Below are 21254 nucleotides of genomic sequence, written 5' to 3' on the forward strand. Positions count from 1 at the left end.
GAAGGTTAGGTTAGATTAGTCAGCAACACGGTGTTGTGTGCTGCGAGACGGTCTGTCGCCAAAACCACCGCACGGGAATGGGACGGATCGGGTTATAAATCTCCACCAAATGTTTGCGAACCTTTCCTACCATCGAACTAGCTAAAAGAAGTTTCAGCCGGTTTTCAGTTTCTGTTGTTTGGCTGCTGACATTTGCATAAATTTATGCGAAATACCCATGATCGAACCAATCGAACTACTACTTTTCCTTTGTAAGATATTTTTTTCATGCTGGCCTTATAGACAAAAGATCGAAACGAAAGCATACGAAGTTTTTTTTTGACATTAGTTTCCCTTTATTGTTGGACCTAACAAACAGTTAATGTTTTGTAAACGATTTAAACTACTATTTTAAAATTTGTTTTAATGTTCTTATGTAACCGTATCGTTTGTTAGCTCGACAACATGAATGTTACGTTTTTATGAGAAAAGCTCCAGATCCCTGTTAAACAGTTACTTTCTCGATCGCGCCTGATCGCGAATGACCGAAAACGTGTTTAAATTAGCTTTAGTTTCTCAAAGCTGGCAGAGGAAAAGTTCTACTGCTCAGACCTGTTTTTTTACTTATAATTTATAAGGCTTACAAAGGTACTAACAGGCGATGTAACTGGCCAACCTGTTGCCGTGCGAGTGGATCCTCCCGGTGACTGTACCTAAGGCTGTAATGAATATATGACGGGAATTCTTGCTACCCGTGCCATAGATGGCGCTGTTGTGGCCGTACCATCATTCTAATGACGTCATGAAGCGCACCGCCGGATCGGTCGAGCATACAAATTGCTTCATTTCTACCCTAACGTGGCCGCTATCCTTCTCCCTTCGATCCCCCCGGGATCGTTTTCAAATTTAATTTATGGCGATGCGCAAAAAACACCACTGACTATAAGACAGACCATCGGTTTAATGAAGGGAACGGGCAGCGAATATCTGGCTCTCCTTTGACTATCACCAGAATGCCACCGTTTTATTCTACCGGCTTTGACTCGTTTTGAAAGTGAGCCATCGTGAGCAGTGGCCGTACTCTGAGCCGGTCCCTTGCGCCGGCCAGTGATGCGCTCAATGATGATGTTGACGGCGATGATGGCACTAAAAACAAGAAGTACGAATGGGGGTGGGAGGGATTGGAAAAAAAACGCGACAATAAAATTGGACACATTTTGCATTCATCCTGCGGTTGCGCGCGCGCGTTCCTCCGTGAGTCGGGTACTTGCGCACAAGCGAAAGTGACACTTTACGCCACCGATGTCGGAGGAACATATCGAGCCAGTGCGAACCGAATGTGAACAGGACGGACACCCTCGGAACGGCGGAAGGAATGATGATGCGAAGAATGATCAATGGTGCGGAAGTTAGCTAGCCGATGATTGACGTGGACATACCCCGGGGAAACCGCGGTGGGGGATCATTACCGCTAAGTGGTTCCTTCCGCGTAGAAGGGCGCCATTCGGAAAGGAAATGGCTCGATCGCACCCATCTTCTTAACAAGCGACACACACACAGCTGGTAGAATCTCGTACAACTCTTTCCTAAGGGTGTCTTACAGTTCCTTTACCCAGCCCCCGTTGTGAAAGGCGTAGTAATGCCACCGGGGCCAATCCCTGGATAGAATCTATACTTTCATTCTCTTTCGGATAGTCCAACAAGGAACTTTCAAGGGGCGAAAGTATATTACAGCATGTGAAGGGCAGCGGCATATGAGCTTCCGTGACAAGGGAAGGTAATGTGACCATCAACTTATCAAATGCACCGAGGAGGCCACACTCTCCCGTGTAGTGGACCGGAAATGAATGTTCAAGCGCGCGCACACTTTATTGTGCGATCGTTTATCGGTACCGATGAGTTCTCGCCATTTAAATTGCTGTCGATTTAATGAAGTTGCACCTACGGTGGGGAAGATTACGGCAATGTACCTCGTTGCAGCTCTTGTCGCTCATGCTCATCGTAATTGCAGCACAAAATGATAGGTGAATGCCTGTAATGCCTAGAATTACAAGATTGATTAAGTATACAATATTAGTTGTACAAACATGCATTTGACTTATTTTTTCAATCATCTGGAAGGCTTCTTTCATATCTTTTACTTAAAGTATGCACACCAACGGAACGTAACAAAAATAAAAATTTCAGTTTCCGAACGAGAAATATTCCATCTTGAAAAACACCTTCCAACGCCGGTAATCCGGCTCCGGTGGCCTTTGGCATACGATAACCAGTGAAAATGTTTGCAATTAACATGAACCTTAAATATCACCTGCCCGGGCAAGCTCACCCGGAGCGTTTTAATCCCTTCGGGGTAAATTTACGAGGTGCCGGTTGCGCAAAGGGTTTAAGCTGCGAAACCGACCGATGATTGATTGTCCCGGCACGTTATGATGGTGATGGAATTGATTAAAATCTGTTGTATAACGCTGTTGAGACCTCGCTGATTATCCTAGATCCTTGATGGAGTTTTCTAGTTCCTGAATTAAGCGCTTGTATTCTAGTAACAAAAGTTCTATTTTTGGATGAACTTGTGGCTCCTATCAGATTCTGGCGTACGTGCGGCGGTCCACGGAGTTCCTGTAGTGTTTAACGTGCGGTTGTGCCCACCGGACGACGCATTCGCAATATCGTGCGTCAGTGCACGCGTGAGAGGGTCATTCGTCACAAGTCAACTCCCCGGTAACGCCGTGCGCCGCATGTCAACAAGCGTACACGATCGGGTTCTGTTAAGAATACGTGATAGGTACGCGAATGTCGCGAAATAGAATCCTTGAATAGGGCGGTATATATTGGTCGCTGAAAAATGTTTGCACAATCTGCTGCCTCCAAGCGGTGTGTGCAGTCTTTGTGTGGACCCGAGGATCGCCGCGATCGCCTAGTAGTTGGTAAGGATGTGTCCTAGGGCTTTGGACCCCATTTTACCGCTATCTGTAAATGCCCCACGCAGAGCACGTCCTGGTTGGTTTAACCTTCAACGCCTCTCAGGAAAATCCCCACGACTCTGCCCCAAGAACGGGCGTACGTGATAATCGCTACCAGACAACGCGGAACTTCCGTTCCACTGCAAAGACATCCGCCCGGCGTGACGACCACCGATGGAAGTCATCACGAACTGAACAATTGGTTGGTAAGTTCGTTCACTGCTCAGAATAATAAAAATTCACTAAACAGAGACAAACATGTTAGGAATCATTTCGTGTAACGCATTGTCTCAATGTGACCTTTCCGCGTTTGCAGCGATCATTACGAACAAGCTTGTTAGTGAAGACGTCAAAAAAAGTGCAGTGATCTACGGGTGGTTACGTACGTCCGCGCAGCTATTCGTCACTTTCCGAAGTACCTACGAGATTGATGGTGGTAACGCCACAAATTGCGCCGTTTTGTGAATTCCTGGACGCCACAGTTCCAAATTCAATAATAATTTGTAACACCTCCCGGAGCGTGTGCGCGTTGGCGTTACGCAACCCGTTCCCACTCTTCAGGGAAACCAGGATCCAATGCGCCATTTCGGGTCCATTTCAACCGGTTTTCCCTGTTCTGAAGCTTTGCTTTGCGCACCGTTGTGTCGCTTTCGGAAGGAAGTCGCCCGACAAATGGCGCAGCTTTTGGGGCGTGGAGGTGTGGTGTGTCCGTTGTTTTGGCAGCGAACAGAACCGGGAATGCTATTTTTAAATTCAAAATAAAAACAGATCAGATGGATTTTTTTTGTTTTATCATTATTTCGGTTAGAGCCGTCTGGAACGTGCAAGAAATAAAGTCGGACAGACTTGCACAAAGGGTGGTTCACCGTGTCTCGGGTATCTGGACGCGGATGGATTGGCTTCGTGGCATTCTGTACGCGACGCGGTGGTACGGCTTTTTTTTGTTTGTGTCCGGATCGGCGGCCGCTGCTGTCTCCAACATCTGAGGGGCATTATGATTGATTTTGATTGATTCCCCACTCAATGAGGGACATGACAAATGGTGGTGGACGCGTTTGTTTTACGTCCGGCCCGGTACGCATTCGTTCGGTAGATGTCAACGGAGAAAGAACGCGCGGGGCCGTTGATTTGTTAGCGGTTGGGGGGAGCACATGTGTCGACAAATGTGCGACACGTTGCCAAGCTCGCGCTTTTTCTCGTCGGCGGAAACTTTGCCAAATCGCGCGTACCGGTTGAAATTAGTTTCGAACATTGAAGCGGTGCCGCCAACGACCGGGAGATGACTTGCAATGGAGAGGTGCAGCGTAAAAGGTAACTCCAACCACCGTAAATGACACGGGAATGCAATTCGGAAAGCAAACAACCATCAGCGATGGCCGTAATGGGTGTTGGGAGTACACTTTCGATAGCTTATTCTTAGAGCAAGTTTTTATCAGGGAGTAACTAATTTTCTATTAATGATTCTCTTAGTCTCGAGGACTTAGAATCGGATGCATCGATTAGAGTGGCCGAGTGTTCACGATGTTAGTGGCGTACGGTCCGATTTCGCTCCAAGCACACGTTTTGGTGCCACGTGAATGCGCACAGCTGGCTTTCAGCGAGCTCAGTCTCTGGCTGGGCAAAGAGGTACATAACTTACAGATGACATCTACCACTACATCTACCACGAGCTCATCGGGAAATATAGCAGGACGCTTGTGGCCTGGAGGAACCCGTATGATGCGGATGTGTTTATAGATCAACTACGCATCTACCCTTTTCGTTTGATGTCCACAAACAAATGACCAAAAGCTCGGGTCGAAAATATTCCTACCAGCGATTATTAAACATCGCTCTCCAAATATCTCATGCATATTTCAGCATCAATTATTGTCACCACGGTCGATGATGGTAGTTGCCACTTGTGAAGGGAGATATTCTTGGAGACACGCCGCATTGCGCCTCCATTCACAATTTGGCACTAGATTGCACTTATCTGCATCTGCAACCCGCGGAGGTCCCAGATGGGGCACGGTCAATGGCAGACGACAAAGAACTCCGACCAACTCCCGTTTATCTTTGATCGTGCGCGGGGAATATAAGAAAATTAAACATTTCCCCCCTTCTTACTTGTCCCAAACACACGGACATGGCTTATATTGGTATTAAATTGACAAACACTTTCATTAGCGTTCACCCGCCGGAATAGATTGGCAAGGTGCTTACAGATGTTGGTCGGATTCCAACCGCATGAGTGTTTTGTTCGCCAGGGTAAGGACAAAAAGTTACAAAAAAAAACACACACACACACACACACACAATACGGTGCTAAAATGACAAATTATTTATCAAACGAAAAATGCCATGCGGCGCGCTTAAAATCGGGCCAAATTGGGTGACAAATATAAAAAAAGAAAATGTGTTAAAATTGGTTGGCAGCAAAGATTATTTGGCCCGGGGTGCGATTTGCGGCACCACCGCCTGGGCATGTCACGTGATGATGGTTTGGTCGGTTTTATCGGCGAAAATGATTGTTCAATTTTATATGGACGAGATGGAAAACGCACAGCAATTTGGGTGGGGGGTGTGGTTATGGTTATGCTTCGGATAATAATTCTACGCGAAATGGTGACATTGTAGACTATTTTTGTTTTTTTTTAGTGCCGCATAAGCTACCATCAAAATGGGGGTTGTGTTTATCAAGTTCAAGGGCTTCCCCCCATTTATGCTGACAATATAAAGGATAATCGGAATGTAAAGCGTGGGAAGCAATATTTACGTTCTTTCGTTCAAGAGCCCGTTTTCTGTTTGTTGGTGAAGAGGTATTCATGATGATTTGAAGACATAATAATGCGTTTTTCGTCGCATTAGCCCGATTTTGCCGGACGTACAAGATTGTTTTCCCATGCCAGACATACGTTTTTATTCAATTATTGCACAGAAATTGGATTCGCTGTTTCAGTACGAAAAGGATTTTCTTATATTCACTTTTTAGTTGCAAATATTCTTTCACCTCTAACATTGTTTATTCCACTATTTGATCCTTTTTACAACATACTTACTTTTCTATCACTGTTGTTTCGTGGACAAAGATGTTACATGTTTGCCAAGTCGTTCACGTTTACCCTTTGCTCGATTTTATACATTACAAACATACTGAGGACACACCCGAGGACACTTACCCACACACCAAACTTCCCACCAGCCGATGGTCGATCGCCATCACCTTTAGCTAGGGTGTGAATTATCAGTAGAGAAGAAAAAGTTGACGTGCCCCTTGGCGACAGTAGGGAAACATTAAATCGGATAAAGCGTTCCCCCGTTGAAGGTTACTTTTACCACACGGCAAACAACTGTACCTCACTGAATCGGATCGTTTCGTGCTCTCCGAGGTTCGCTACGACAACTGGGGTGTCCTTTGGGGTGCCCATGGGCTCCATTCGCCACTTTGCAAGTTCCCGGGAGGAGAGGGGTTATGCACCAGCGCCATGCATCCACCACCGGTCACCTCCTGGGAAGCTCTAATTGATTCCATCAACATCATGCACAGCATGTGTACTTATTCGTTAGAAGGAGTATCTGCCGGGATGAACAAAAAGACGAAGAAGAAGGTGCCGATGACTTTGGCGTCCGAAATTCGTGTCCGAATTGATCCAGCGAACACCCACACTTGCGCAACCACTCGGAACGCGGGTAACTTCCGCCAACGCAAATCACAAGGAAAGTGCGTAATAATCCTAACCGGAGGAAGTAGTTCCTGCCGGGGTTGTTTGGCGGGTGTTCCATTTTGTGTCTTCCATTCTTTGCGCGCCATCATCATCGTGCTTCAAACCGGCATCCGTCCATTTGGACCGCCAACGTCAAACGGCGACGACTCTCCTTGACTGGTTGGTGTGTGAGGGGTGATCCGTTTTGCGCGATCGTAGCAGTATACGCGAGTAGTTGTAGCGCGGCCAGCTGGTCCCGCCAGTAGGGGACATACACGGCACGGTATGGTACACCTGACGACGCGGGCTCGATCACCTAGTGATCGTCATCATCATCATCATCACCATCGTCGTCGACGTCGTTGTCGTTGTGCTGTGGAACGTGATACGTGTGTCCCGATCGTCATTAACGCGAACTGTGGCCGCTGTCGCCACCGTCGCGACATCAGATCCGCTACTGCCAGCATGTACGCCGCCGGGGGAACCACACTAATACACGCGCATCCGAGCCGTCCCGCGATCCCGCTGAAAGCGCCTCGCTCGTATAAATATTAAATGACATGCGATCGACAGCGATCGGCTTAGTGCGGATCAGGTTCGGTAACCAGCAGCATCTCGTAGTCGAGGCGACAGTTCGCAGTCAACTCGAAGCGGTAACAAAAAGAAATATTGGTAAATTTCCACTCAAACCAACCGTGGAGAACAATACGAAAGCTAAAAGCCAGCGCGACCAGTGTGTGGTGTGTGCCGCAAGTCAACGAAAGTCTGGAAACATCCTGGAAATTTTGTTGTGAGGAAGTAATCGGTTGGATTTAACCACAACTCTGTGTCATTCTTGTGCTGAAACATAAACGTTGCGTAACAAAAAAAAAAAACAATTGAATTATCTGTCGATCGGCTCGAGTTAAACCAAACAAGATACTATTATTTACCGGTGCCAGTAAAGCCAGGTGCAGAGAACGTTATCCTTGCAGATATTCTACCGGGAGCCGTGTTCAGTTTGTGTCTGTTAAAATGAGTGGAGGATTTTTCTTCGAGCACATCGTCGAGTTTCTACTTCCCAAGGTGGAAACGAAGCAGCAAGTCGATGTGGCGAAGTGCTCAGTCCAGTCAGTGATCAAGAAATAGAACGCATCCTTTCGGTGGGACGAAGCAAGAGAGATATAAAAAGAAAGATTCCAGTTAACTTAGACACAAGGGTGTTTGACGAGAGCTAGTTAAGTAAACCAACGAAAGCTGGTTTTTTTTTCTTGTATAAGTGGATACTAACTGTGGAAGAAGCAAACATGTTGAAAAAGTACGTGCTCAAACTGACCAACACGATCGGTACGGTCGACTACCTGAAGCGTCGCTCGTCCACCCCAACGGAAGTGATCCGCCAGCAGCATCAGCAGCAGCAGCAGGACGACCTCCTGCAGCGTGATCACGTCCATCGTCTGCCCTCGGCCCAGAAGGGTGCGAGTAAATTTTCACGCACGGGTCGCAAATGTCTGAGGCGTCGGTTCTCCAGCATCTCGTCGGCCGACAGTGGCATCCTGGAGGAGATCGACCAGGAGGATGAGCTGCAGGCCCAGCTTCAGCAGCGTCAGGAGCAGCACCAGCTGCGTCTACAGGAGGAGCAACAGCAGCATGATTCCGCCCTCACGACACCGACATCGGAGGAAGCTGGCGACGAACCCTCCATCACCACCAACACCGCCGTAGAAACGGCCCAGCCTCCGTCACCTGTCGCCGGAGTCACCCTAGACACGTCGAGCCTGCTGGCGGTGCCAGTTGCGCAAATCATTATCAGCACCGCGTTTGCGGAACTGCGGAGTACGCTGCTGTTCTATCCGTTAGTATACCTTCCCGCATGCGGCACTTAACCCCTCACCGCTCGTCGTCGTTCGGTTGTTGATTGATTGATCAAGCTTCCCCGCGGGGGGAGAGGAGAGCAGAAAAAAAGGCAACTCAACAGATTTTACCGCCTTACCCCATTCTCATTCGATCTCCTTTAAGTCGGTGGAAATCTTGAGCAACCCCTCGCGCACGTGCGTTCGTAGTGGGAAACAATTAACCCATTTGCGGATCACTTTGGTCTAATAGTGGTCAGGCAGTCTCCCAAGAAAACAAGTATCTGCAAGGATTTTGGTCACACTTTGCCCCCCTCCCATCAATGCCCCTATCAATTGTCGGCCGTGACGCTGAAATGGGGTTTGAGGGGATCAGGACACACCGGTGTGTGTGTGTGCGGAGGGAGTGGGTTGACCAACGACGACAACAACAACAAGGCAGTTGGTGGGGCGTTGTTTGTTACGCATCGGCGCAAATGTCCAGGTCACCAATTTGTTTTGATGGTCTTATTTACATCTTCCTCTTCTTGTGGCCGTTGAATCATATCCTCGACCCCGTTGTTAACCGGTCGGTGGGGGGTGGATGGAGCTTTTGTACTGGCGCAATACGAGAGGAGACACGTTGTTCCGAGCTGCCCGTGTACTGTAAGCATTAACTGCGTAAAAGCTGAGTGGGTGGAACTACCGCCGAGGTACGTTGTGTGCCTGTTTGGTTGGTGTCTACATGCCTTTCTTATGAGGATGTCTTTGAGCCCGTTTAACGATCCGCGGCTTAATCGGGACGCTTTGGTGCCGGCGAAAGACACCCCGGTTATTTTGCCTTTTTGGCGATGGTTTCGAATTGAACTGGAACCAGACCGGATCACGGGAAGGCAACAGCACTTTATGTCATCTTGGCGTACACCCACTCGCAAGTGTTACTTTCAGTTTCTACGGCAGAGATTCTGGCCTTCTTTGGCATGGTAACATTGGTTGTAGCCCAACATTCTTCTGGTGTCTAAATGAATAATTTTGTGTTTTTTTGCAAGGTCTACGCGAAATTGCTAACCATCTGACGGGGTTTGTGTAAAGTTCGTTCGAGTAATTGCATGCCGATCACGTAGAAATGTTGTTTTAAAGTTACGACTTCTTAACCCCCCTCACAAGGGAATTGATGTAGTTCATTGTAAACAGGACCGTTTTTATTTCCCGAAACACTTCCCTGCTTCAATGTCAGTGTGTCTCGACTTCTGATCTTGCCGCTTTGTAGGAGACTATCGTGCTGTCGAATCTTTTAAGATGCACTTTTGAAACACATTAAACTTGACTGCCCAGTACTCGAGCTCATTATCGTCGTTTTGGTGCAAGGAAGCGTAACGGAACTGCTAACCGAAACGGCACCATTAACTACAACTCATTTACAGCACGTTTAATGAGCCTTGTTTATGTCTCGAAAACTTTATTGGCACTTTTTTCTATGATTGTTTTAGGTACATACATAAGGGTGTATTTTTTTTTCTATCGGCATATATTTGAAGAGAACGAAGATGAAATAGTAAAATACCTTATTCAAGTCTAATGATCCTACCGGAGGTTCAGGCTGGGGCAAACCCATTGCAAAGTTTTCTCGGAGTCATAGCACTTGTACAGTTTGCGGTGACCTTCAGCAAGCGATGAGCTGCTACTGGACGTCTGAATAGACGATTTCTACTGGTAAATGATAGGCCACGAGAGTGAGTTCAAAATATCACGCGAGCAGTCTTTATCCCTGGAGGCGCCTGTCGGTCGAGTCCGGCTTGCAAAGCCACCCGGGAGTCGTTGGGATGGCGGTTTATCATTCGTATTTCCATAAACGTGATGCAATTGTGACGCCTGACACGGTGCCCATCATCTTTTGAATCCCTCATTCCGGAGGAAATACAGGGACATGCGCAGCGGGCGGGATGGGGTCTGTGTGTGGTGCTTCGTAATGTAGGAATTTTCTTCCCTTCGTGAATAAGTTCTCGAAACATCCGGACGCGGGCGGTCTATGATGATGCAGATATTTTCAACTTCCCACTTTACATAAACTACTCACCCGGGCGCTTGATTAAATGCCACCAGTGTCAAGGGCTTAGCGATTGTCCTGGGAACAATGTTCGTTTTAAAAACATCAAACCTGGAAGATGAATTCCTCCCGGGGTGGGAGTGATGCAGTGTAATTGCGCTTCAGAAAAACCGTAGATTGGAGGGTTCAAAATAGGTTTCCGCAGAAGCAAGGGAGTGATAAGAAATATTTTCGAGAAGCAAATGGCATACGAGGGGTCGGTTCGATTCGTCGTAATCTTCTGCAAAATACACTCAGAAAATGTAGTCCAAGGTGCAAACGAAGTTCTCAAACAATCAATCGAATCGAATCGCTAATAATCCCTACCCGGAACGCCTTGCTGCAGGCAGGGAGGAATGGAACAAGTTTATCACACACAGTCGAGAAGTATTCGTGGAACAATATTTATGCAGCGTGTTCCAGTCTCCCGCCATCGCCTCAGCCAAGACATTCCACGAGGATTATGGCGCTCGCAGGGGACGTTATTAGGATCATCAGCCGTCCGACTACTGCTGAGCAAATGTTTAGCGAATACTCCACCCGATCTCACGATCGACGATCGACCGCGACGGGAAAGATGTCGCAAAACGGGCAAAACAAAGGTAGAAACGAGTCCGATTAATGGTGTTGGTGTGTAAATTGGTAGAACCGGTTCTCGTGCGCGACAATGGTTGACCAAGAATATCCGTCGGTGATAAACAAAAACAAAAAAACTATGGGCGTCTTCTATCAAAATGGCACTACAACTGGATCACCAACGGGGCAAATGTATTATTGTCTTTTGAGTTGAACAATAATTATTTGCCGTGCACTCGACTCGACTGATTCTGAATTTTGTCCTTCCCATCTCAGAGCAACAAGAGAACCACCGAAATTTAACTACTCCACAAAAAAGGTTCTGGGTTCTACGGGGACTCCACAAACCTCGTCTTTCGTTCAACTGCTCTCGAGCCGAGAAGTGTGCTTTAGGGATCGCACGCCGGCTCAGCGAAGGACCCGGCTGGCCAAATAATGAATATTCAGTTGGGCACCGCTTGTGTGTTTGGGTAGTTTGTTTGGTGGAGAAATATTTTCTCGATTTGAATGTATGATTACTTGTGCGGTGGACTGTTTGTGCAATTAAAAAACAAAATCTAAAATCAACATTGAACGAATCTGCTTTTTACATAAAATTAAGTCAATTTAAAATTCTACTGTATACACACATTTATTCCCATGCAAAGGACATCGCAACGTGCCTGGTAAAGTTTTCAAAAACTGCATTCTGTAAAGTCTGCTCCTTGTCGTAGGGTTGTGTTTTGTTCAATTATTTATCTTTCTTCAAATTGATTGTTTTACTTAAACAGCTACTCTATGTCATTAGCATAACGTGATGTCACGTTGCCTTTTAGTTGTGTGTTAAAAAACCAGGAACGTAGATAATTTCCATATGTTGACTCATCGTTCCGCTATAAACCCTCATCCGATGCACCATCCAGTACAATAACATACATACTCCGGTTGTGCCATCACACCCTTTTGCGGGTTTCTTCAATTTAACCTCTTGTCGGAAACCATACAGTTGTAAGTGAGGGAAACACCGTTTGGAAATGTGAAGGTGACTTTCGATAAACGGACCGCGCTGGAGATGGATAAGAAAAGGCGAAGCTTTCCGTTCGAATGATCTCACGATCTGGGCGAGGGTAGTGAGCTTCTTCTTCGCTACACAGGCATGATTAAAAGTGTAAACAGAATGGCAAACAGATACGTGCCAGACATGGCCCCATCCATTCGGGTAAATAATTGCGTTGTTTTTAACTGCCCTGATATCGGAAGGAACGAGATTGATCCATCCCAAAAAGGAAGCATGTGTTGTGTTCATTTGTAACATAAACTCGTCAAAACTAACAGTCTGCTGTGAGAGCACCTCAACGAGATCATCCGATTTGTTGTTCCCTGCCTCCCTTTAAGGACGTCAGACAAAACAATCGCGCACAGGCCAATTTACTTTCATCGCAGGAAATTCGATTTGCGCAATTTGCTAACAAACGGGGAAAATGCCGGAACCGGGAAAACACAATAGCTGTACCAAAAGACCAACGTGCTTTGCTTCATCTAAAACTGCTTATTTTGAGTTGACAGGTGGGAAAACTGAAGAGATGGCACGTGTTACTAGAGAGAAATCATTAAAAAAAGAAACATATAGGTAACACATCAACACGACAGGGCAGGTTGATTGATTGAGCAATGCATAACATAAGTACTTGCACACCGCCGAGGCTCGTATCATCCAGTGTGATGATCGCAACACATATGGCGGTGGTGGTGGTGGTGGCTGTTGCCTTGCTACAGCTGCCTTCCTACCTCCCTGCCTTGTCGCCCACTAATGCGCCGTGGTGTTGTCTCGTATAGGAAGAAACACACAAACCGGTAAATTACGCAAGCCCCACCGATCAACCCTTGAGGATGATATCTCTTTCCCTCAGACCCGATCAGCCGAGCACCCTTTAGGGTGCAAGCGGTCTTGTTTGCTAGATGTTGTCATTTTTTTCTCCACTCACCCAATGCCTTGTCCCAAACTTGTCGTGGATGTTCTGTCTCGAAAGTACAAAAAGAAAAATGTAAACCACTGGTGGGGTGAGTTTTATCCGACAGATGAAGGAAGGGTTGGGGCTGTCTGTCAACTCTCCACTAAGGGCGCATCAAACACCCGGGGCGTTGATCACCGCGTGCATGTGTTCCCAATGTTAAAGGGTAATATGGTACGCCCGCCGGAAAATGCTGGTTACTCCAACGAGTTTAAAGGGGGGGGTGGTTGAAAGTGTGTCAAATTAGGGAAGATAAATATTCATCAGCGCCACCGGTAGACAGTTGGACCAGGCAGCGTTCGGTTTGGTTGATTTTGCTTTCTTCCCATCGCGCGCTTTTACATTTCTCCGCTCAGCACGTGTTCTTGTGTTTTGGTCGGTTGTCGTATGGATATTTACCGCATCATTATTTTCGCCGGTTTTGACGTGAATAATCCACGCCGACGAAATGTCACTACCGTGATACGCTTTCGTCACATACTCATCTCCCAAAAAAGGATACCCTTTTTGGACACGTTTGTGACGTGCCGTTGGACACCTCGTGATCGAACTTCATTATTCGCTTGACGACATTGAGGTTCTTGGTAAAAGCAAGAGAAAAAAAACTCCTTGCAACTTTTATGAATCGTTTTTCGTTCTGCCCACCGCTGCCGGTGCAGAAAATGTTAAAGGCAAGTTTAACTCCATTAGTCACTTACGGCACTCTACTGGATGTCAATACTTGGAAAATGGCGATGTCGAACAGAAAGGAAGTTACCCTATCAGGAGTGAACGTCTGCCACCTATGTCCTCCCGCTTGTAGTGGGTTTTTCGCCGGAAGCATTCTGCATCACACGGATGACGCAATGTTATGCCAAACGCTTTCCAACGCGTCTAAAGAGTAATACCGACTTCCTATTTCAAAAACCGTCTAGCCACCACTTCCGGCTATTAGGGGAAATTGCACATTACAAGCTTTGTGGCCGGGCATATCTACAACCACGGGCACCTTTCGCTCATCTGGGTTAAGCCTTAATGGAGGATGTTGGACCTTGTCTTTGTCCAAACAATTATATACTGTACGGTGCATATGTTATCTCTTTTTTTCATCAGAAGTAAAGTAGCTTTGTTGCATTCTATAGATTCAAAAATTATTTTAAATTACTCTAAATTGCAAATTAGGTTCTTAAAATTGGCCTAAAAGTGCTCTAAAACGTGCAACACTGCTTTGTTGACGTCATAAGCAGCGAACCGGTTGAAAGCTCCAACCGGTTCTGTTTAAAGGGATGAAAGCTCCATAGTATCGGTTATTTTAAGAGTAAAAGCTTCTCGTGTATAGTTTTGTTAATAGCTTTTATACATTTAAACAATTGTATAGTGTGTTTATAATGAAACTAAAAAAATATCAAAAGGAATACTTGCATAGAATACGGAAACATAGGAAACGGTGGAGCAAATTTAGTAGCCTTACACTATCGATCTGGCACTACAGGCGATGGAATATTATAACTTTCCAAGGATGTTGGGATTTATTTTTATTCAACTAATGAGTACAACCTCCATCGGTTTCTGCGCGGTACATACACTTCGAAATCCGCTGGCGTTCATGGGCCCCCAACAGACAGGTGGGTGGCCGACGGTACGAAGCAGGAAAGGCAGTGTAGCAGTCTCCCACCACTATGTCGCCGTTCTCGCTCGGGAATTTTAGTCCGGTGAGAACGGTCTTGCTCGGCAGTGTTTGGCCAGCATCGGTCCACTACGGAGCGCCTTCACAGACGACCCAACCACGGTTGACGCGTCACGTTGTGTTCGGGTTTTGGTGCCGCGAAAAATCAAGAAAACACAGAAGTTTACCCCCAGCCCCAGCACCGCAAGCCGGAGAACTTGAACTTGAACTTCCTCCACCGTTCGTGAGCAGCTGGCTCGTTAGTAGTTCTCCGTTTGTTTTCATATTGCGACTCGCCCCGTCCGCCGGGGTTGCTACGTGGGACGCATTTGTTTACGGATATATCGATTAGCGTGTTCTCCACCTCCTCCACCGCTACGTAAGTGTGGCTTTTTCGGCTGCAAATAGCAACGGTTTCCGTTGGGTGCTTACACAAGTTTTTGCGCAACAATAACCTCCAGGGAAAGAAATAATTTCGTTACAAAAAGAAAAAAAGGATCAATCGAAACATCTAAAAACAGAAAGTGGTACCGTTTAAACGTGTGTTTCCGGCGCTTATTTCTTCCTGCCGCATTCGCAATGCAAACAAAAAACAAAACCGGTTCATTAACTTTTCTCCACCTCTGTTCTCGGTGTGATTTCAGATGGTTCCACGGCAACCTGTCCGCTAAGGAGGCGGAAAAGCTTATCCTGGAACGAGGCAAGAATGGTTCGTTTCTAGTGCGTGAATCTCAAAGCAAGCTCAGCGATTTCGTGCTCTCGGTCCGGGCGGACGATAAGGTGACGCACGTGATGATCCGGTGGCATGTAAGTATCCCTCCCGCTTCGGTGTAAGACACTCCCCCCGTCCCTTGTGCTCTCACAACCCAAACCTTCGAAATGTAAATGCATTTGCGCCGGAACCCAATTGGTACATTCCTGCGATTAATTAAGAGAATTAAAAGAAACGTCGTTAGTGGGGAAGCGTAGTTAGTGTGTAAAGGAGCAGGAAGAAATCGTAAACGGCGTGCCGAGGAAGTGTAGCCTAAAGTTCGAAGCCCGATAAACGACGAACGGTCGCGGGAAGGTGTGAGAATTCGTCGCGGAACCACCAACATCAGCCAGCAGCAGCAGCAGCCGTATGTTAATGCTCTTCCTTCCAACACGGTCGCGACGGCCGGGTGACCTTGGCTTGCCACTAGGCGCACGGTCCGGCGACAAGTAACGCATAGCATGCCAAAACGGAGAGACACGGAGCGGAAGGGGGAAGAACGTTGAGCCCCAGACGGCGGATGAGTACACAGCCCTTCTTCCCAGCTGCCCAACATGGCATGACAGTGAAGGTCTGAATGCCGTGTTTGTAGCGGTTTCAACCGGCCAACAGCGCGAGCAAGGGACGGCGTCGTTGTTTTATTTTTTTTTTTTGTGTAAGGTGTTTGTGTGTCTATATTTTGTTGTTTGAAGTTTACTATTTTAGTTTTTGTTGTCGTACACAACAATCTTTGAAAGGTCGGATTTTGAAGCGGATCAACTCCGCACAGACGGTCTCCGGTTGGGGATTTATTTTCCATTTTTCCTACCATTGATCGGTAGAGTAAAAAAAAAAATAAAAAGCACCAGCTCAATAAAGTAGTGAAAATGCGTCACACTGCTGCGTCACGGCAAGGATTTCCTCGGTACGGTCTGATGCTGCCCAGGCCAGGGTGGTGAAGGACGAAATCGATTTGTTGATTCAGTTATATAAATTGCCACTGAAGCGTACGCTTGATGTTCGTTCCATCGTAAAAGGATGGATTTTAATGAATTTTATTTTTCGTGATAACGTTTAACGGAGTAATCGAAACGAAATTCAAAATGTATTTAGTTTTGATTGCCGTGATAGAAGTTTCATCAACCTGCCATCATATAATTGCATAAACCATGTAGGAAACACATGAAAAAATAAACACATTTAAGCTCATAATTTCTCAACGTAGCTACGACGTGCTCTAGAGCAAGTAGACAGCATAAGGTGTGTCTTAGTGCTAATGCGTGTTAGGTGGCTTCCGGATCACATTTGGCACACGTCAGCCCCCAATTGGCAACCATTGCGCTCGGGTCTTTCCCCGAAATACATACGATTTTTATGCAATGCGGCGGCTCTCTCCAAATTGGATTTATTTGGAGGCAGACACATGTACGTTTCTAAGGATTCGGCACCATTTTGGGGCTTCGTCGTTTAGGCAGATATTAGTTGGCGGAAGTGAATCATTTTACCTCGTGCACATTCGAGCTAAACATACTAACGGTTAGGAGGGAGATAATGTGCTGCGTGCTTGGAAAGTTCGTCACCGGGACTACATCCGGGCGGGGGGAAATCACAGGTGCTTCGGTGACGACACTCTTACCTTATCTTCGCAACTTCTCAACCGTGTTGACATAAGAACGAAGTATTACTCACCTTCACACTTCCAGATTGGTGGTGTGTGTCAGGTTATCTTGAGAAAGGGTTTTAAGAATGGAGCAGTGAAGATATTCAGTCTAGCTTTGACTAGCCAGTGAACCTGAACAAATGACGACGTTCTGATTAGTGTGCAAAGAAGTGAACATTCCAATTGCGCAGTACTATTTCATCCATCCATCCTTGAGTCCCTAGTTCTTCCCTCCCGGTGTGTACTCTTGCATAGAATTAAGTATAAATTCTACCACTCGACACGACACCACCAACCTAACACGTGCTCTCCCGTTTGATCGATTCGCAGGAAAAAATGTACGACGTCGGTGGCGGCCAGCAGTTTCCGACCCTGAGCGACCTGATCGAGTACTACAAGCGCAACCCGATGGTGGAGACGTGCGGCACCGTCGTCCACCTGCGCCAGCCGTTCAACGCGACGCGCATCACCGCGGCCGGCATCAACGATCGGGTCGAGCAGCTGCAGCGGGAAAACAGCGGCCAGTCGTACGGCAAAGGCGGCTTCTGGGAGGAGTTCGAATCTCTGCAGCAGCAGGAGTGCCGGCACACGTTCTCGCGCCGCGAGGGCCAGCGGAACGAGAACCGCGCCAAGAATAGATATAAGAACATTTTACCATGTAAGTATTGCTGGCTGAAGCGCGGTGCCTGGCGCTGGGCTGCGGGAGCCCCGGTGATCCGTTTAGGTGAATTTCTATATACGTTCAATCGGTTTCCGCTACGAAAGGAACACAGGTTTTGTTTGCTATTTTTTCTGTTCTTTTTGAGATTGAAAAAATACACATCCAGGTTCTCCTCTACGGGTTGGGGAGTAGTAAACAATGATTTCCCAAAAGTTTTACGTTCCGCAATGGCGCACCACCCGATGGTCGTAATTAAAGCTAAACAACTTCCCGCGTACCGGCGTAAAAGTCCTCCGTCCCGCTGAATGCGGCGGTAAACACATTCAGAGTGAATCCCACGAGGGGACCGTGCTTTTTTGCGCTGCTGCCTCCGCAGAGTTCTAAATCACAACGGCGCTTTTGTGAGGCTGCGGTTTACCGGTTCCAAGCCCGCGCGCGTAAGAAGCGCCAAGGAGGAACGTGCGTGCATTAAAAAAATCCCACTCACCGGCTCTCGAGCGAGAGCGAGAAAGAGAGGCCCGCGGACAAAGTCGAGAAACAGAACCGCGGCTGCATGTCCGGCCGTAAATCAAACGCCGCACGGAACCACGGAACGGACGGGCGGGGGACACACTGTACCGGATCGGAGCGCGCGGCCAATCGTATCGATTGGCTTTATTTGCATACTGATAAAATGCGAATATTTCAATCCATCGTCGCAGTGCTGTCCATTGAAATGGCATCGAACTTTGGCAAGGAAACACTTTACGACATCTTTGGCGCACGGATTGGAGAAGTTCGCCACACGGCGCACACATCTACACACCCCGTGTGAGTGGTGGCGAGCAAAAAGCACAATCAACGACACCTCCATCGTCCTCCGCGTTGTCATAAGACGGGTTGTAGTTTGTACGAAACACTTTCTGCCCGCGGCAAATGTCTGGCAAATGCGTTAGAATGGTGTCATTTTAAGCCTCATAAAAGTGTACATAATCACCACCGGAGCTGGCCGGAGAAATACCTTCCATCTTACAGCGTGGAATACCGTGAACCGGGAAGCATTCAATCGATCGCCATTAGCACAGCGACGTTCTTTTACTTCCTTTACCGGAACCGGAGAAAGGGAAGGGGGGGGATGGCTGTGAGTTAAGGCGCCATAACGGGGCGATCCACGGCGAACAAATGAGGTGTCCGTCGTCGTCGTCGTCGTCGTCAACGGCGTCTGCGTGTTCGATGGCAATCGAAGTCGTCATTCGGACGACTTGTCGATCAGCTGAAGGCCGTACAGCTCACACACTTTGCCAGTTGGATGAGACATTCGTAATCCTTTCGCCGGTCTTTTCCCGTCCTCCCCTCCTCCAAGAAGAGAGCTGCATTTTTCCCGTTGATAGCGGTCACGAACACAGGTCAAGGTCGCCGACTAACGAGATGAAGTTCGCGTGCCAAACGTGGTGGAATCGATTAGTTGACACTACCGCACCGCAGCCTGACCCAGAAGCGTTCTACATCGTGTCGTTAGCATTATGATTGCATCGGCATCGCATGACGGCGCCAAGAAGAACGGGGCCACCCAATCAACCAACCACTTTGGCTCCAAAAATGGATGTCCAAATGGTGCCATTAGGTGCATCTATTACACCCGCGTACTACTTGCTTGCATTCGCGGGCGCACTTAGAAAACTAATGTTCCAGATCAATCAAAGGACCGACGACACCAGAATGTCCCCCTTTCTGCTTGACGTTATGATTGGCCCAACAACCATTCGTTGGTCACTTTTTGCATTCTGACGGGTGCAACTGAATTGGTTGTTGAAGTCGAGTAGAACAACACCTAGACCGGTTTGCTCGCCACCGGACGGAGTGGAAAGGAAGCTCGTTACGTAAATGTCGGTCAAAGCGGTCGGTACACACTTCATGCCGCACCATTTTGCTTCCCATCCCGTCGAGCTAATTAGTTCTACAGCATCATCAACTTCAGTGGCGGGCTTTGGTGGAAACACTCGGTAAAAAACGGGACCGATGATGAGTGCTAGATATGCTCTCCTCCGACTGGAAGCGGGAAGAGGTGGTGTATGCAAATTCAAGTTCAGAACCGAGACCACAGCACGTGACCACCGCCACCGCCAACACCTGTACTATTTTTAATGTTTTTGTGTAACAACAAAAAAATACGGGCCTCCCTTCTAATAGGTCCCTTTGCGTGTGTTGCAAGCGGTTGCAATTGTTGCGCGAGACAAATCCGGCCCGAACTGGAGGGAAATGATGTTCGCAATAATGCCTCGTAGCGTGCCGCTGTTGTAATGTTTATGTAAATTAGTACCCGAAAACGGCTCATGCCCGGAGCGCAGCTGGATGCCTTAACAGCAACAACGACTCAGAGTCGAGTGTGCGTCACTGGCGTTGGGACAGAGCTTGCTGCTAGCCCATTGCTGGTCGCGTGGGTCAGCTCGGCGGGTGTACAACAACGCGGACATGGATGGTCAAGGTGAAACAATTACAATTACACGCCGCGATGGTGGAGAAATGATACGCATATCAATTTCAGTTAAATACACCAACAGTCGGTGGCGGTTTTCGCGGATCGGAATCGTCTGTGCAATTGAAATGCGTCGCAATTGAATGATGGGCAATTTTCTAATTCACCTACAGATCGGTTAACTCCTTTTTGATAATGTGCTAGATGGTGGTAGAAAAATATTGTACATCAATGATACAGCTTAGTTAGAGGAGAAGTTTTCACATTGGTAGAAGTCGTCGTGTCCAGTTCGATAGACAATCCCCTCTCGAGCTGTATGGTTTCTCGATGTTCTCAGAAAGCTCCAGAACACACATCGTAGCGTTGGGACATATGGACGCAACTTCCTTGCACTGTGAGGTACGCGAAGGCTGACCAATGCATACAATTACCGTTTCTCCGTACGACGACGTTCTCGGGTGAAGTTTAAAAACCTGTTTCCGTCTCTTTGTATTTCTGCTGCATTCATCTTGTTCCTATCGCTCACAATTTCCGGCGTATTTGCTAAATGTATGATCCTGTCAGTCCGGCGTACAATGTACGGGGCCATTCCACGAAGTATTGTTCATCCTTTTTTGTCCAGGAATCGAACCGCGTGGGAGGTGGGCTAATAAAACGCTTAAGCGCGAGGAGAAAAAGTCCCGCTTTTGTGGATGGGGATGTTTTTTAAACCCTTCATGGCATAATGTTGTCGTTGAATGCAGCCATTATTGCACTAATTTTTTTTTTTTTTCATTTTTTTAAACGCGATTTTAAATTGGAGGAATGAGTTTTTATTATAAGGGGTGGCAGTACAATAAAAAAAAATTCAATGTCTTAAGTAAAAGTGGGATATACTTTTGTAGATGGCCTTATAATTGAATTAAATCGTGTATTGGGTTTGGTGTATGGTTGTGCTTCATAAACCTTTTGAAAATTCATGCTTTTTTTCGATTCACAAATCGAACCTTGAATCCGATTCATGAGATTAAT

At 47.1% G+C, this 21254-nt stretch overlaps 1 protein-coding gene across 3 annotated transcripts in view; it reads left to right on the forward strand.

Moving 5' to 3' along the window:
• LOC131260906 (tyrosine-protein phosphatase non-receptor type 11) overlaps window positions 1-21254 on the forward strand; it is a 35272-nt gene that overhangs the window by 7884 nt on the left and 6134 nt on the right. For all 3 annotated transcript variants that reach the window (XM_058262756.1, XM_058262757.1, XM_058262758.1), the window contains exons 5-6: window positions 15382-15544; window positions 17458-17785. In XM_058262756.1, the coding sequence (XP_058118739.1) occupies window positions 15382-15544; window positions 17458-17785 (491 nt within the window). The remainder of the gene's footprint in view (window positions 1-15381; window positions 15545-17457; window positions 17786-21254) is intronic.

This window comes from Anopheles coustani, chromosome 3 (assembly GCF_943734705.1).
Source record: "Anopheles coustani chromosome 3, idAnoCousDA_361_x.2, whole genome shotgun sequence".
NCBI classification, from domain to species: domain Eukaryota; kingdom Metazoa; phylum Arthropoda; class Insecta; order Diptera; family Culicidae; genus Anopheles; species Anopheles coustani.